General features: G+C 30.3%; 1 protein-coding gene across 2 annotated transcripts in view; it reads right to left on the minus strand.

Annotated features, from left to right (window-relative positions):
• Positions 1 to 18,343, minus strand: part of Atg2 (Autophagy-related 2) — a 112,976-nt gene that overhangs the window by 73,035 nt on the left and 21,598 nt on the right. For both annotated transcript variants that reach the window (XM_076504392.1, XM_076504393.1), the window contains 9 exons: positions 17,998 to 18,165; positions 17,619 to 17,768; positions 15,335 to 15,394; positions 11,880 to 12,165; positions 10,966 to 11,137; positions 10,410 to 10,517; positions 10,008 to 10,172; positions 9,076 to 9,155; positions 727 to 899 (listed from right to left, as the gene is read on the minus strand). In XM_076504392.1, the coding sequence (XP_076360507.1) occupies positions 727 to 899; positions 9,076 to 9,155; positions 10,008 to 10,172; positions 10,410 to 10,517; positions 10,966 to 11,137; positions 11,880 to 12,165; positions 15,335 to 15,394; positions 17,619 to 17,768; positions 17,998 to 18,165 (1,362 nt within the window). The remainder of the gene's footprint in view (positions 1 to 726; positions 900 to 9,075; positions 9,156 to 10,007; positions 10,173 to 10,409; positions 10,518 to 10,965; positions 11,138 to 11,879; positions 12,166 to 15,334; positions 15,395 to 17,618; positions 17,769 to 17,997; positions 18,166 to 18,343) is intronic.

An 18,343-nucleotide genomic window follows, 5' to 3' on the forward strand; every position in this document is an offset into this window, starting at 1 on the left:
ATTCTTTCATTAACCATTTCATGATTATTAAACAGTTCAAGTATATTAATTTTTTTCACTGATAAATACAGAACTTTCTACAACAATCTTAGTCACAAAAGTTAGAACTACTACACATTAAATGTATTATTACAGGTTATTAATGTTTTACTTAATAATACATTTGTGCAATGTGGTCAATATGTTTTCAAACAGAATTCCAACTGGAGGTAGCTTTAGCCTGTACTTTGCTAATCTGTATTTATCTGAACTAGAATTTTCATACATTACAAACCTTACTAAGGCAGACTAGGGTACAATTTTACTGGGTAGACAAACCTGCAGATATATTTATAGATGATATTCTAACAACAAGTTACAAAGATTTTTGACAGTCTTACAAATATATCCATCATACATCAGAACTCACTCTATAAAAAGTTTTTTCACTTCAAATAAAGCAAATGATTCAGATTTACACATCACCATTATCATTTGTCTTCAGTAAAACAAACATTTTTAACTCCAACCTAAGAATATTTTAAACAAGTTATTGTTTATTATCAGTGTTCTTGATACAACAGAATATGCTCAGCATTCTAAGATTTTGTGGATGGAGCTCATAAACTCACCTATATTTTTCAAAATTAAGATTTCTTGTTGCAAGAATTTCTCTTTGAAATAGCTATTAAATCTATATGTAAAGAAAATGTACTTCTATAAGTCTAACTTTTTAGATACTCTTACCATGAGCATCAAAACACTGTAACTCCCACTTGACCTGAGGATCTGTAGAGCTAATTGTAGTGGACAATGTTGCTTCACTGAGTTCTGCTATAAATAGATCTTTACGAAGATTATGCTGCCACCAAGGGACTCTGTCCATGTCATGTAAGGGACGCAAGTCTGGAATTGGAAACCTGATAATGATAAAAAGAATTATGTTGCATATTTTCATAGTATTGTATATTTCAAAAGCTGGTGACTTTTCCCTTAAAACCAAACAAAGTCTTCATGATTTCAAATATAAAGTATAAAACTAATAAATTCTTGAACTTGTAAGATTTCTGTAGTTCAAGTTAACTAGCAGATAATATGACAACTAACAATTTTTTTCAGCCATACCCTAATATAAATCAGGAATAATAATATTATTCAAGTACTTTTTAATACAGGCTCATCAATAGGAATATGGCAATCTGTCTAATAATAAGTGATATGCCTTAGAATTGGTTAATCAGAATTAGACTAAACCATATTAATCTAAATCAGATGTTCTCAGACTATAAATTGCAAACTCCCTGCAGATGGTTTGGGGAAATGAAAAATTTGTATATTCTAGAGAAAATGTGATGCTTGAGACCATGAACGTTCAATTATACAAGCAAGAAGAAAAGTTATAAATCACGTGGAAAAGTATAATACTCTCATTTATATAGCTTTTGAGTTTGAAAATATATGCTTTACTTGCAAGTTTTAATGCACTGCATAACAACTTTTGTACTGATTTCTTTATTAAAGAAAAGCACAGTTGTTTTTGTAATGAAATATTAATGCAACACTAAAAAAATAACTAAGAGTTTTGGATTCAATGAATTGGGCAGTACAAAGACTCACAGACAAAGCTTTTCATTTTCTGATACGATTTATTATAATGTACTTGTGCAAGACAGGATTTTAATCCATGTGGCCAGAAGATGTAAACAAAAACAGGATTAATGATTACCTGGCCTCATGCTAAAGCTGAAAAACATTACATACAACTTCACATAACTTTGTTCACAAGATCTGGATCACCTGTCACACTAAAACACAGAAATTTAAGTCTGTTGTTAATAAATTAATACAAGTTTTTATGCACTTATTGTGTGTCTTAATGTTATTTTCTTATTATGTGGTCTGCAAACATATAATTTGCTGGGTAGAAACAATAGAGCTGATGAATTTTTATTTCTACCTAAACCAAAACATGAAGAAAAAGAGTTGACAGACCAAAATACTGTTTTAGACATCTGTTTTCAAAAAAAATATGAAAATTTTTCAAACACTTTTGAAAAATATCTATCTCCTAGGCCTCACCAGCCAACTACAAATCACAAGACAGTGTCTAGAGTCCCTTATCATTCTGCTTGGGAATTTCAAAGAGCCAATAATGAAGTTAAAATTCCCTTCAAATCTCTCAATCTAGATTTAAACAATTTTCTACATGTGTAACCAGTGGTCTGTCAATTTCCTGTATCAAAACTATTTTAGGATCTAATTAAAAAAACCAAAAAACTTCAAAATTTGGTATGCTTTGAACTTTGTGAAAAGCTACATGAGAGTCATCTGCACTACTAATCTTTAATTTAGCAGTGACAGTCTAGAGAGAGCATGCTTGGTGTTGAAGAATCAACCCTGCAACCTGCGGATTGTGATCCAAGTGCCCTAACCACTAGGTCATACTAGTATAACACTGAATTGTTCTAACAAATTACAGGAATTAGTACATTGTATTATATACTGATTGTTATATGTTACACATTCAGCCCAAGTATAATTACATCTTAACTGATCATATTCAGTTTCATTCCTATTATACTTCACCAGAAGTAAGAATAACAATGCTTGACTGTAAAAACATTCAATATACGAGTATATATTTTCACGAAATATGATAGATATGGATATTTCAGAAGTTATTCCATAATTGGATTCGTTAATCAGTTGTTTGTTTTATAACACAAATTGCCAAAGATACCTGTGCTTGAAAAATAGACAAGTTAATCAAATATCAGTTTTTTTTTAGTAGCTTGTGTAGGTGCCCTCCCCTCAAAACTCTAGCACCCATGGATCAACTCAAAATTATCAATAAGAGGATTAAAGTGTTCACAAATTGTAAAAAAAATGATGACTTTTTCATGACTGGCCATTATTATTTTAAAAAAAAAAGGAAGTATAAATTCCAAGATGTAGCCTAACAAGTAACAATTTATACTTTATGGTGTGTCCAAAAATATTGGAACCATAGGTGATTAGCAAATTCTATTTATTTCAGATACATGACAAGTTATGGCCCTGTCGAAACACAAGAAGGTTGAATTGATCCTGTTGTGTGGCAGAGAAGGATGGCCCCAGCAGAAAACTGCTGCAAAGTTAAGGCACTTTATCCAGAAAAAGAAACAAATACAATTCTCATGTGGAAAGCTGCTAGGTGTTTAGGAAGACTCGCAGTGTGAACCAATGACAATGATATGAGCATGCTTCACAGCATTCAAAGATGATGGAAATATTGTCTCAAACTTGTTGTGAATTATAACATATGGAATATATTCTGTAAACTTTGTTGAAGTGTTTACAGTTCAATACTTTTTAGACACCTCATACTTTACCAAACAGTTTATACAATAAATGTTAATTATTTTTTACTCTAAAATAATAAGAAACTTCGTGAAAATCTTTTTCTTGTCCATGTCCATGGATGCTGCCCTGGGTCAACTGGGCAGGTCTTTGCTATTCAAAGAGAATTCCAGCACCTGAGGATGTGAGCAAATGATTGTTTTGCATCTTGGGGTGAGACTAGAAGATGTACCCAAGAAAATGCTCGTACCTGTAAACAAATGAAGTGGATCTTTGGATTTGCTGGAATGTATACTACAGACAGAGATGGGTGTTGAAGTTGATTCATGAAATTTTTTTAACCATGGAGGTCAAAATGCTTTTCATTTGGTTTGAGAACAATTCTTTTGGAGAGATTCATTTGCACTCCCACTATAGAAGTTGAATGAAGTGCAGCAGTATACGTCCGTAATGATGCGGTAGATAGCAACTTTCAAGCCTCAGGGTAAGTAATGTTTTGAATAATTTTCAAATACTGCATCTCTTTTTCTTCTGACTATTTTGGGCAAGAATGAAAATAGAATGGGTCAGAGCCATTGCAATTGATGCAATGAGGATCCATTTCTCACTCATAGGCATTATGGTACTTGCCACCACAACATGCATACTTCAAGGAACCATGACATGACATCTTTGAGTGACTCAACTGCTGACACTGGAAACATCTGAAAGGGTTTGGAATGTATGGCCATATCCTGCAATTAAGATAAACCACCTTGATAGTAGCAGAAGGATGTGGTGATGTAAATGTTAAAATTAGGACATTGATCGGCATCCTAATTCCATCTTTGCAAGTGGAGATATGCTTCACTGCAGAAAATCCTTGGGTGGAGAAACCAGCGAGAAACTGACTCAGGGATGGTCTTCAAATCTCTCTCAACAATAACATCTTGTGATTATTTCAAAGTAGCATGAGATGTAACCTCAATGGGTATATCCCTAATCCCCTTTGAATGCAAGAGGAGTTCACTGTTCACTGTGTTGAGATGTAGATGTTTCCACCAATATATCACCAAAACGAAGCTTCTTTACTGACTTTGGAGAACTAGCAAGTCCCTCTAGTCCCTTCTGAATGAAAAAGGGAGACATCTGCACTAAAGGTTTGTCTGAAAGAGAATGCAGTATAAGAAAAAGAGGTACAACAGGTTTTACAGATGTTAAAAATTGCTGCTCATAATCTTCAAGATGTGGTGTTTTTACCTATGGGCTGTTTTCTTCACTGTTTTAATTAAGATTTTATTTGGAGGATCCATAATTAAAAAAGGAATATTTCAGTGCTCACTGATTCCACCCCTCAAGAAACCTTACAAGGGAATGCACTACAATGCCTTACTAGGACACTGCACTAATGCCAGGATTTTGTGAGCACTATACCCAAACACCAGCATCACCTGTTAAGAACATGCAACACTGGTACTTGGTTGACCCTAGCCCAGGTGTACCAGCCGACTGACCCAAGGGACCTGTTTGCTGGAATTCAAGGCCCTTCACCATGCACAACAAACATGTAGGTAGAGGTGTAGATCCCAGAGGAGGTAAACTGAAAGAATAGAACCTTCCCTGAGAGGTCCCCTCACCACGTACAGGAATCCATACCAAGGGGAGTATTTCCTGATTTCAATTTTATTATATATTACTGTCAACTCCATAATAAATAAGTACCCAGTTTTTGCAAACATGTGGATTACTGAGATTTTTAAAAAACATAGCTTGAGATTACAAATCTAGAAATACTTCTGTAGTGACCTAATATGAACCTTTTAATTCTCTTCTTTAGACATTTTTGTAAGTTGTGATAATGTTTTAAACAGAATATTTGTTGTTACAACAATGAGCTAATTTGTGCTATACCCACTCTGAGAATCACAAAATGGGTTTTTAGCATTATAAGCCTTTACACTTACGACTGAGCCCTGTTATAAAATGAGTTGGAAAAACTTTTTTTATTTTATAAGTTTCTTCTTCAAGTTCAAGGTTATAGTATTAATGAATTATTACAAGCATGTATATGCAAACAGTATACCATATGCACATAGATTCTGGAAAATAATTCTTGCAGTCATGTTGTACAGAAGTGTGTCTTACTAGAAAGTTTATACTGTTTTTTTGCTGCTGTTTTATGATGCTTGGAAAAAAACACTTACGAAAATAAGTCATGCAACTTGTCACACTGCAGTTAAGGTCACTGGAATTTTTTATAGCTAAAGATATATGTGTATACCTAATAATCAAGACAGTTGCAAGGCTACAAAGCAAAAATTCACAAACAAAACAAATACAAAACAAACAAGAAATGATTCACAAACTACACATTTGATTTCAATTTAAAAGAAAACCACATAAAAAAATTTTAAAAATTATTGATTTTTACAACTTCTAGTTTTATTGGTAATTTATCGATTTCCAAAGTCTGGAAAATTTTCCATGATTTTTTAAGACTGTGCAAACAACAGATAAGGTAACAGTAACTAACAGATATTAACAACACAATATCCTGACAAACTTGTTATTGGCAACCGATTAACATTTTCTGGACTAAACGATTATAACTGATATTTCTTGATTTCTTTCCTTCTCACTGTGGAAATATTTAACTAAACACAACATACATTTAATTTTTCTATAATTTTTAATGTTGTGAAGTTCCCACCAGTTCTATTCTTAGTCATTACTAAAAAAAAATCCTTTTATCTTCATTTTTTTTTTTTTTTTATAGTAGTGTCTTACAAATTTAAACATCACAAAAAATTGTTTTGGTTTCAGTAATGTCTTCTCCATAATTCAGCCATACAGATTTCAAATATAACATTTTTTTTCTATCATATAAGATTTTTTAGCAGATCTGGAAGAAAAAAACTCTTACTTTAATCAAGTTATTTTGTTTAACACATCGAATATGTTTTCTTATTATTGTTTGTTAACAAAAATACACAAATCTTTATTCATCCTGATTTTGTTTGTGAAATTTATATCTTTTAGATTCAAAACTATGTGTTTTACATATTGTGTATGGAGCATCTTGTTTTAATGACCAGCACTAATACTTATGTTCCATCTTCCCTCTACATTTCCATGATGTCTTGATGAAACTTCTCTCCTTCTTCTCCAGTGATGGCACCAAAATTTTGAAGAAAATAGTTAATATGCAAGTGTAAGAAATAAACTTTCAAATTCATGTTACAACCCAACTCTGAATTTATTAAGCATGTTATTGACAATTTCTTGTAATCTGGATCCTCATTGTTTCCTAAACATTTATCAATAACATCTTTAAAGGCAAACAATGCATTTTAACTTCTTCATTGTCCTTTTGAACTGTTTATCCAAAGACAATTTTCGTTATTTAAGGCCCAACAAAAATCCCCTTTAAGTTTTACTTATGAAAGAGCTGAGAATTGCCCATATAGATACTTGAAACAGTTGCAACTTTTGTCTAAAGCCTTTACAAACTGTTTCATCAAGTCAGTGAAGTGAAGATGTCAACCAAACTTTCATGTTCAACGTTTTTCAGTCATGGTGTCAGACTGCAACATTGCTTCTTTAGTGAGTGCTGGTTTCATGCTCTACTATCCTATTCACACAAAAAACATGGAAACTTTATATAACCAGATATTTACTCAACAACATACAAAGAACTGTAACTCTCCATAAAGTACCAGCCATGTTCTTTGTATTTGACATTATTAAGAAGTTTGAGATTTTAGTACATTTCCTTCAAGTGAAACAAATGAGCAGTAGGAACAGATGTATATATGTTACCATTCTGATGGAGAATACCATTTAGACTTCTTATTGGAAGAATCAATGAATAACTGCCTCTCACTTGATTCACAAACTGCAGCTCTAACTCCGTTATTAACTCAGCAATATTGTTGCAATAAACCAGTGAACTTTCTTGCAAAAAGTATGATTTAAACTCTTTCTCACAATTTCTGTACTAGCAAATGATATCACTGGGGAAAGTATGTTCTTAACCAAAAATCTCTCAAAAATCCCTTGGAAGACCGAAACTCCCACCATATCACTTAGTTCACCTTCTGTAAAAGGTTTATTCCAAAATACACATAATACAATTTTTGATGAATTCTGTATGTTCTGCCTCTGTTTCTTTACAACAAATTTATCACAAATATGAGAAAAGATGTTTGATCATTCACGCAACCTCCTGTTGCCATAGCATTGAATAAATAATATTGAAAAGAAACAAAATAATGTCAAAGTGCATGCACAAACAAATACTATCCATTAATGACACATCATGCAGCCTATTAACTGTTTATATACTAGCAGTCTGTTTCTTATGGGTTCTAGAATGATTGATCAGGCTCATGTCTAGAGAAATAAGTGGCTGTTAACATTTTAAGCATAACAAAACTCAATTTCATGAAAATTATTCATTCATGTAAAAGTACATGCCATTTTGTGGAAAACATCTGTACATGATACAGAAAAATAGATATTTCACACTCAACATACATGAATTACTGAAGAACATATAAACATTTTAAATAATAAAACCTGTGTAATCGTTAACACATTTCCTTTTGTACTTTATTTTGTTGTTACATGAATCACCAATTCTGACAATGACTCATTAAAAACCACTAAAACTGACAAAGTTTAATTGGTGACGAGGAACCTGACTTTTCAAAATGGTGTTAGAGGCCAAGTTAAGCAAAATGTACTTTGTCGACATCACATTATATTATTTAAATATAGTTTCTGTACTATCACTTACCATACAAAGAATATCTAAGCTTAGCTGATGTCTTATCCTAGACACCTATTATAGTAACTTTCAAATGAATATAGTTTAATTTGTACAAAAATATTCTGGAGTAAAAATACATTTAACGGTGTTACAGATTGATATTAAAAACTGTTCCCAAATCTATGGTTTGTTCAGAAATCTCATCTTTCCATCAGACTATACTGTTTCTCTTGAGTAATTTATTGACTCTATATTGATGTAAACAGTTTATAATCTGCCTATCCAGTGGTAGCAAAACTAAACTGTGCCTGAAACTATTTTAAAAGTTAAGTTTAATTAGTAGTTATTTAGGTTGCACAATATAAGATCATAAAAGAGTGGGAATTAAAGGCCATACTAATAAACCCATGTTCGGACACAGGTGGAAAATTCTAAAACATCAATAAATTTATTGTTTATAGGGAAGCTGCAAAGATATGCAAGTTTCAACCTTTTTCATTTTTCTTTGCATAATGTAAAAACATGAATTAAAAACTATTTCTGAGTTAAATAATTTTGAAATAGTTATAATTGATATTTCAACTTAAATTTTGAAATTTGATATGAATATGTGTGTGCATGACATCTGAGAGCTAAGCACTTTGTGGCCCAAAAACAGTTAGCTAGTAATAAAAATATTTTCAGACCAATTCTTATTGAGTAAAATGTGAATAATGTTTTTTTTCATAAAAACATTAAAAAATAAAAATACCAAAATGAAAACTGCAAGATATCAGACTACTTGTGAAGCAAAAATAAAACAATATCATATTCACAAGCACAACTGTATGTAATTATTCTCAGTATTTTTGCTAAATATTGAAATTCTCTGTTGTAAATACTGTTAAGATAACAAATTAATGTAATCTGTAACAAAAAAGTTAAAGCAAAATGGCTTGTAAACTATCAAAAGATTAGTTCTATTCCTTGGTCCCTTTATACAAACACTATGTTCAAGATTGGCTTACCTATATTTTAGAATCACAAAAGGACTTGTAAAGTGAAGGAACGTTCTTTCACCTGGTGTAAGTGAATGGTCATCATCTTTCTATAATGATGCAGATATTAAATAGGAAATTTTCAGTAAAACGTCTTTACATGCTTCTGTTACATTACACCTAAAGTTTCAATATACATGTATATAATACATGTATGCAATAAACAGTATACTCATTTTAACGAAGATCTAAAATTTAATAAAGATGTAAAACAATAAAAGCAACCAGTAATTATGAAATTTATTTTTGTTTTTTGAACACATTATACTATAAAGTGTAACAAAAACTTTGCAAGTGCTAAAAATATTTTATACGTAATAGATAAAAAAATGGTAATTCAAATTCTATAAAGACTTTTGGAAATCAATGTGAAATAACAATGTCGTCTTGATACTTTATGTACCATTGTAAAACATTTCAATACTACAGGTATTTTGATTATAGCCTTTCACTTTTTATACATGTACACATACAAAAATACATTATTCACAACACTTTCTGAAAGCCTCTAAATGAGATTCTGATACCACATATCTAGTAAAAGTTACTTGTAGATTTTAATATATAAAAGATAATTGTAAATGAAAACTAAAAACTAATTAAAATCACAGAAAATAGTGTAAAAGTTAACTCTCTTTATTTTCAATTAATTCTTTCTACAATTAGTTTAATGATTCATATTGCTCCTTTAAATATTACAATATTTAAATACATAAATCTCATTAAATAAAATACCATAATTTTTTAAAAATTACACTACCATCAAATACAACTGTGAATTTAATCAAATAACACATTTTCTTTCTTACAAAGTTTACACTTCTATAATTACCAGGTGTAATACAAGAATAACACATTATTTGTCTTATTATTTAGTTACTGAAGATTAAATGTGTTCTTACCCAAACCTGGGAGGTTGGCTCTTCTTGTTGTTTCTCTACAACCTGACAGAGGGGTTGGGGGTTAAGAAGAGCATTGATTCTGTCCACTATGGAGATGTCTATCTCTGAATGAAAAGGTCCCATATGGATGCTAATACTGGTATGGGGATTCTTTACCTTGTGAGACTATAAATTAAAAACTAATTTCAGTAATGTAAACAACATTATTTTTATAGATATATACTGTTTCTTCAGTATGATTAAATAATTAATAGCTGATTATTTATATACACACAACCACAGTTTGATCAATCATAAATTATTTTATATGGATACAATTAATGACAAACTTTAACTGAAAAAAATCCACAATTTATGTATCACAATATTAACTTATTCAACATATCTGATAGATAAAGATACCTGAAATGCTTTTTCCACTTGTTCAAATTTCATTTTAAAACTGGGATCAGTCCATCCAGGTAAATTAATTCCAAGTGATTTCAGAGGCTCTTTGGAGAATGAAAGCAGCTACAAAATTTCACATACATTTATTATAGACACACATACACATCTTTCAAGCTGGGGCAAGTCATATGCTGTTACTGTTATGTGCAGTTGACTTTTTATATATATATACTCTGCAAATGTCACATTCTTTTCCACAAATTTTAGACCTTGGCCATTTATTATGCAATACCATTCTGTATAAGCATTATTATTAAAAATATTTTTCAAACCAAAACATGAAATGAATTATTTTGAGAGAAAAACAACTTACCTCCAGAGTTTTAATGCCTAAAATTTAAGCTAATAGTCCCATTTTTATAATGGAAAGTAAAGGCTATATATATATATATATATATATATATTCAAAATTGTCTGAATTTGAGGTTATAAAATAATACACTTGACAGTTAATTCACATATTACATTCTTTCAAACAGGCAAAATCTTACTAGATATATTAATCTGTTACCTCACTGTATTCCACACTCATGGTGTCTTTATTTGGATCAGTTAGGTTACTTTTTTTTTCAAACAGACACTCCACAACCTCTAAGTTTGCTACTGTTATTGACATTGAAAGAAGCCACTGTAATAATGAAGACTTTTCACTCCCTTCTAGTGTAACAGGAGCAGCCATTAATCTGTGTTGAAAAATTGTTAAATAACTGGAGTATTAAAATGTTTAATATTTATAAAACGCTTTTTGATAACAGGGACAAATATTCATTTATGTATATTTGTTGCACAAATACAGAAACATATATATACAATAAAACAAGTTAAATCATTTTCTTGCTGTGATATTTTTAATAGTAAAAAGAACACAAAAAATAAAAGTTCAATTTAAGTACTATAGCTACATGTAGACAGTTACGTACATCAATGTCAGCTAAACATACAAAAATATTTCATATATTTATAAACACTACTCTTATTGATAATTTAAATACAAATACAATACAACTATACCACGTTTTACCAATAGAGACAGAAGACAAAACATTGACAGGAATTATATCACAGATGAAGTCAGTTAGAAAATATTAGTAATGTTACAATTCATAGGTATTACTACACATCTGAAATTCTGTGCAATTTAAGTCTCTGTAATAAAATTTCAGGTAATTTTAAAACGTTTCCCATTTTACCACAGCTTAAACAGGTCTACAAAGCTTGTACTATTTTGTTTCACAATAATAACAATTCTTGTACATCTCAGATATCAGATTATAGTAATATCACTCAAAATACATAGTTTCTTTTTCTTATACATAGACAGAAAAATTATGATGAACTGACTTTCAACTGAAAATGAAGATGATCTCATCTATTACATGAACATTGCAGATTTTATAAAAACAAGCTAAAGATTAAAAAGCTTACCTCAAATGATTTATCTGACAAATCTGAGACAATTGATCTCTCATATCTTGAAAGTCTCTGAAGCTGTGTCCAGCCATAGTGACAGCTGCTAGGTCAGTGAAAAACTTATCTGCCATCATTTTCATTTGGGATACTGTCTGAGGGGAAGGAGTCATGGATCCACTGACAAGACTAGAAGATAGTGTCAAGATGTCATCATGGAGAATTATTAAGCACAAACTACCACACTGGCCTCGAAACTGTGTGAGTTCACAAACAGGGTCTTCAAGAAGACCTTGCACTGAACCTGCAAATATATGACACACAACTGGTCAATATTATGTTGACATTGTTCAATTCTACTGACACTCCATTCAAAAGTTTAAAAAGAACAGTTACAGTACATAAAATACTATACATATTTTCATACAAAGACTACATTTTAAGAATTACTAAAATACTCTTCCAATATACAAAATAATAAATCTGCATTTCATAGATTACTTTTTATACTTCACATGTCCAGATAACCAATTCTCTCAGTTTGTTGTTATTTGAATGTATATTCCTGGCTCTAATACATTCATAAATTAGGACACAAATGACCTACAATACATTTGTTCTACATCCCATAAACCTTAACTGAATAAGTTTTACATTCTAGAATTACTTTTTCATTGAAGAATAGATCTTTCATCCAAATTCTTTATACTGACAAATACCTTTTGTTTTGCATTTCTAAAATCCCTATACCAATAAAACATGATTCAAAATATCTCAAGAACTTGGAATGTTTCTTCGCAGTCACATAGTTACAGGTACAGAATAACTATTTACTATCTTATACAAGCAGTTACATTTCAGATCACTGATATACACATAAATATTAATATATTTGGACTTTTACAGACTATATTAAGCACATTATGCATTCATTGATCCACCTGGTGATAACTGTATTACAATCACATGCAATAACAGTTCTTTTGTTTGCAGAATTAACTGTAATTAAAATTTATTTGGAAGTTTGTTATGAAAGCACTATGGAAGTCATAACATTAAGATGGTATTAGGCTTAACTATGTGAATATGTAACAGCACTGGTGACTTATCAAAATGAGAGTAAAACAAATTTATACATTAAAAAAAACATTTGAGTATGGCATTACTTTATAAAATTATTTTAATATGGATATGGTACCTTACTTTATATAAAACAAATTGTTGTAAAAGTTAAATTGCTGGATTGGCTACCAAAGCAATTTAGAAGCTGCTCTGTTTTCAATATAAGTACACCCAAATAAAGTGGATAAAGATGAAAAATATTACACTGCTGTGTCAAATTATCATAACTAAACAAAATTTGATGAGTAATCTTCATGTTACACTTTTTTTAATTTTTTGAAATGAGAAGACAGTAGAAATACTGGATATCCTAATCTTTGTGCATTTATGTAACAACCAGCAACAAGTAAAGTGCAAACAACCTTCCCTTAAATAATTTTCCAGACTACAAGATAAGAACAGGAAATGTAGTGTTACAACTTGTTTCTTTGTTGTTAACTCTTTCTCAAAGATATCACATAAAATACATGACCCAGTATTGGGAATGATACAAGTGCAACAATACACACTACTATAACTCTGAGACTTCTTAAAGTATCCTCACAAATAACCTCAGATTAAGGTACGAGTTTACATAGCTGAAGCCCAGGGCCTCAAGCTATGACTATAAATGTATTGCATGTAGAGGTTCTTTCTCAAAGAGGTCTCTAAGTTGAGAAGCCTAAGGCCAATAAAACCCTTTATTTGGTCTTGCTCACAAAAATTGGAAATATGTTGTCAAAAATTACAAGTACCTCGTACACAAAGAATGATATTATTTTTTCTAACTATTTCTGATAAAAATGTTATTTATTTATTTACTTATTCTACTTATTTGCACTGAAGCTCTTAATAGTTTGCATGCAAGTTAATTTTCATTTTAAGTATAAAGACACTTTTCTTCACCTTATAGTTTGAGTTTAATTTGCATAACCTCCTAAATAACAACATTTTTTAAGATAAATTTTTACATTTCATTTTTCATTTTCTCTACAATATCACTATCTCTATATTATAAAAAAACATACCAGGTATTAAGAAATATAAAAAAATGTGCATATCTTTAAAGTTTTTCATAGAATATCTCAAAAAATCTTCTGGTCATAATTTCAGGTCATTTCCTTTTTAAATATAGTTAATTTTCAATGTTTTCCTTTCCTTTCCTGCTCATTTCCATTTATTACTCATATTGGCACAAATTAATGGTGCCCTTGGGGTATAATTACAGTATCTTCAGCAAAGATGCACAAGCCTTCAGCAAAATTATCTTACCCTCGTGCAAGATCTTAAGCATTAAGAATTGACACATAGTATGATGCGTATATTTAAAAAAATATTTAAATCTTTCAATTATGCATTTTAAAACAAATAATATAAAAGTAACTAAAATTTGTAAAAGTAAGACATAAGTATAATCTAACTGTCTTTCTAACTACAACATAGTTAGCTAAGAAAAACTCTAAGTGCTATTGTGGATAAAGCAACCAACAATATCATAAGCAGTTATATCTAAGTGATGATAACATTTGTGTGTCATTTCAAAATTACTGTCGTTGGATTATAGTGTAAAATGAGCTTTTTCTAACAACTATGTACATGTACATATTGTAACCATATATATTTTATAAAGTTCAAGTAAACGTATAGGTGGGTACGGCACAAATAAGGGATTGGCCAACGTACACATTTTTTCAACCATAATCAGCCAGAGAACTATGAAACTTACGTTTCAGTAGAAAATCTACACATACTTATTATATATATGTACATCTGCAGGACTTGCATTATCTTAAACAAGACTGAGAGTGAGAAAGTTGAGATTTTTCATCTCTTGTGGGTCATATGAAAACAAAACCCAAAGTTTCAAGTATTTCTCAAAGGATTCTTTATAAATGAATGACTTGAAACTTATATGACAAAAATTTGAATCATAACACACATTATGTAAATTTTATTGACATACATTGACAGTGAAGATAGTTTATTACATTTTAAAATTAATTCAGTGACTTGTGCATAAAAGTGTTTGAAACAATAGGTAAGTTAGAAGAGTTAATCATAAAACAAAATAATGGACTGGGTTATGCCCACCACAGGAACAGAAACCCAACTGTTTAAATTATAAGCCCTCAGGCTTATTGCTGAGATGCAAGAGGATGATTTTATATATAAAATTTAAAACAATGCCATAACTCATTCATTACAACTGAACAATTAGCCAGGTAGGTAAAGTTACAAAACCTTGTTTGGTTAACTTGTAATTACAAAAAAGAAAGCCATAGTGAAAATTACAGTGGCTTATAGATCTCCACTGGGGGTAGGAGTGAAACAGAAAAAAAATATATTAAAAATGAAAACATTTTTATTCTGACCTCTAGATTTTGTCGGTCTTGTTTTTCTCTTAGGTGCTGTTGATTTTTGTGAAAATGTTCCTAAAAATAAACAAACATATTTTAAGAGTATATCTTCTTGAATGAATACATCACAAATGCTTAATTGGTTTTTAATTCTGAAAACTTGCTTTAAAAATTAATATATCATTTATCAAAATTTCACCACTTAAGTGTTAACTTTCCTGAAATATATCATATTAATTATATTAACATGTTTTTCTCAGGATATGATATATTAAAGTAGAAATTAACTTATTTCAAATTTTACTTTCATAAATGTTTAGTTTTACTGTTAGTCAGTATCTTCAGTTACAAGCTTCTGTCAAGTGTAATTAAAACAATAGTGCTTATGACATAACTTTGTGTACAAAGTGCTAGTTTTAAAATTGAGAACTCTGAGCACCAATTAATTACTTGGAAGCCCAATTTATTGAATCAGAATCTTGCTATATATAAGTATCTAAACCATGTTTTAAATTCTTGGTGAAAGAGAGGATATGATATTTCTGAATAATGTAAGATGGTAATCAGTAAGTACTAACCTTAACACTTCTACAAAAAGTGGGGTCTAATAGGCCCCAGAGCAACTTGAAAGGTTATTAATATTAGGCTAATAATTTTGTATTTAAATTAAATTGCCATTTAAATCCATTAATGAATGGATTAACGAGATTCCCACTGTCCCTATCTACTATCTAGCGAAACCACAGCCAGGGGAACGGGCTTGGAGAAATCAGGACTAGAAATGTCTTTTCGTAAGAGTGTTAATTTTGAAAATGTTAAATAAGATAAACTGCTTTATGAGACAGTAACAAGGTATATTTTTAAACTTTCAAATTACAAACTTGTTTTATAGAATTTACTATTAGTGTATCATATTAAGCAACTTTATGAACATATCTGTTACAGTAATTAGTATAAAAATCTGACTAAAACACTGTGTAAATCATTAATGTTCTACATGAAATACGTGATAGACTTCATCATCAATCAGTGGAATTAATTACATGTAAAGTATATTTATTTTGAATTATTTTGTGTGACATATACATTATTATGGTATGCAACCAGTAAAATCACAGAGCCACAACCAATTTGATGCATAAACAGTTTAGGCAAATGTGTTTAAAAAAATCAACAAAGTCTATATGAACCTCTTAGTAATTCTGAAGTTGATGATGTAGTGTGCACATATACAACACAGTTCAAGACACTGTTGTAATAATGATGTCAGCCTGGGATTTTTCATTTTAAAATTTAATTATATTAAAGCTTAATTTGATGAGCAAAAAAACACAAATATAAATATAAGGAACTGAAAGTAAACGTATATTTTGTTGAAAAGCTTTTGGTATATTTGGAAGTTATATGGCATGTACTTGTTAATGGTTTTATGGATCAAATGTAAGTACTAAGTTTGGTGAGGACTTATCAGTGTAATAAGTTTATTGCTGAATTAGAAATACCAATATGAGACTGTTCATACCATGCCAGCAAACAAAAATGCATAACTGTACTTTTTTAAATTTCCAAAAGACTGTCATAAGATATATGTGATACTGTAGACTTAATACAATTGTATTAACATATATAATAATTCACATCAAAAGGCTACTGAGTTTAAAGCAACAAATCCATACAGAATGATAGGAGTTGACAAAGATAAGTCAACATCCACAATAATTAAGGTAACCAAAGGCCAATCCACATAAACAATAGTTAGGGTGAGCAAAGACAAAACCTTTGATTAATTTGCAACTCACAACTATTCTTAATCTTTAGAGCACTGAAAAAGTAAATTATAGCATCAGAAAACATTTTAATGACATGGACAATAAGTGCTTGTCATAAAATGTTCTTAAATTTTATAAATGAAACTGACTTCAATATTATACCTTCATGAAAAGCCATTTTAAAAATGTCTAGTGAGCTTTTATAAAATACAAACAATATCAGTGCCTAAACAGACATATACACACACACAAAAAAAAATTCATTAATATTACATCTGAAACTGATTTACGCATACACAAAACATTCTTTGTAAATAGTTTTATTAGATAAATATATGTATTAAAAACTAATAGAATTCTACTTCAACATGTAGCATATTCCAACTGTGGATTAATATAACATCAGCTGACATCTTAAATTTCCAAAGAGGACACATTTCCTCATTCATATTTTTGAAAACCAATATCAGTCTAAAATACTCTCTTTCATCAACTAAAGAAATCAGATATATTTTAACACAGATACCAACCAGCAGATGCAGAAGACTTAATAGTACCACTACTAGTACTACTACACTGAGAAGATTCCATTTCTGAAGCTATTGTTCCCTTATCAGATACTCCACTGCTACCCATTATACCACCTGTTGTCATTGGTAAAAATTCTTCATCTGAGTCATCTAAAATTCAAAAAAGTGTCTAATTAATTCTCAAACTAACATAAACATAATCAAATGCCTTTCTGAATAACTAATAATATTCAACAGTGCTGCATATACAGTTATAATCTTAATTTCAACATTGCATAAATTCTTTTAAATTACATATTTTTCTGCATTTTACAGACTTAAATAAAGGGCTATATTTTAATACTGTATTTATCCTAAAAATCTGTATTTGACAATTTACCAAGTGAATGAGTAGACCAGCCTTTCTGAGGAAAGAGTGCATGTGTTGGAAAACATGGCTGTTTCAGCTGCCGTTGAAGCTCTTGTTCGACAAGAACATAGTCTGCTGGGGCCATTGGCTTGCTTTGACTTTTATTGTTTGGTAAAACATTCGAAGTATCTTCAGTGTCTAACAGATAGAAAAGATATTACTTCATACTACAATATTTCAATTTTACTTCCACTCTACCCAATGTATTTAACAGCCAAATTAAGTACACACAAAGAAAATACATTTGTTTGAAGTTAAGCACAAAGCTACACAATGAATTATCTGTGCTGTGCCTACCATAAGTATCAGTTCTTAG

Source organism: Tachypleus tridentatus, chromosome 6 (assembly GCF_004210375.1).
Source record: "Tachypleus tridentatus isolate NWPU-2018 chromosome 6, ASM421037v1, whole genome shotgun sequence".
In the NCBI taxonomy this organism is placed as follows: Eukaryota; Metazoa; Arthropoda; class Merostomata; order Xiphosura; family Limulidae; genus Tachypleus; species Tachypleus tridentatus.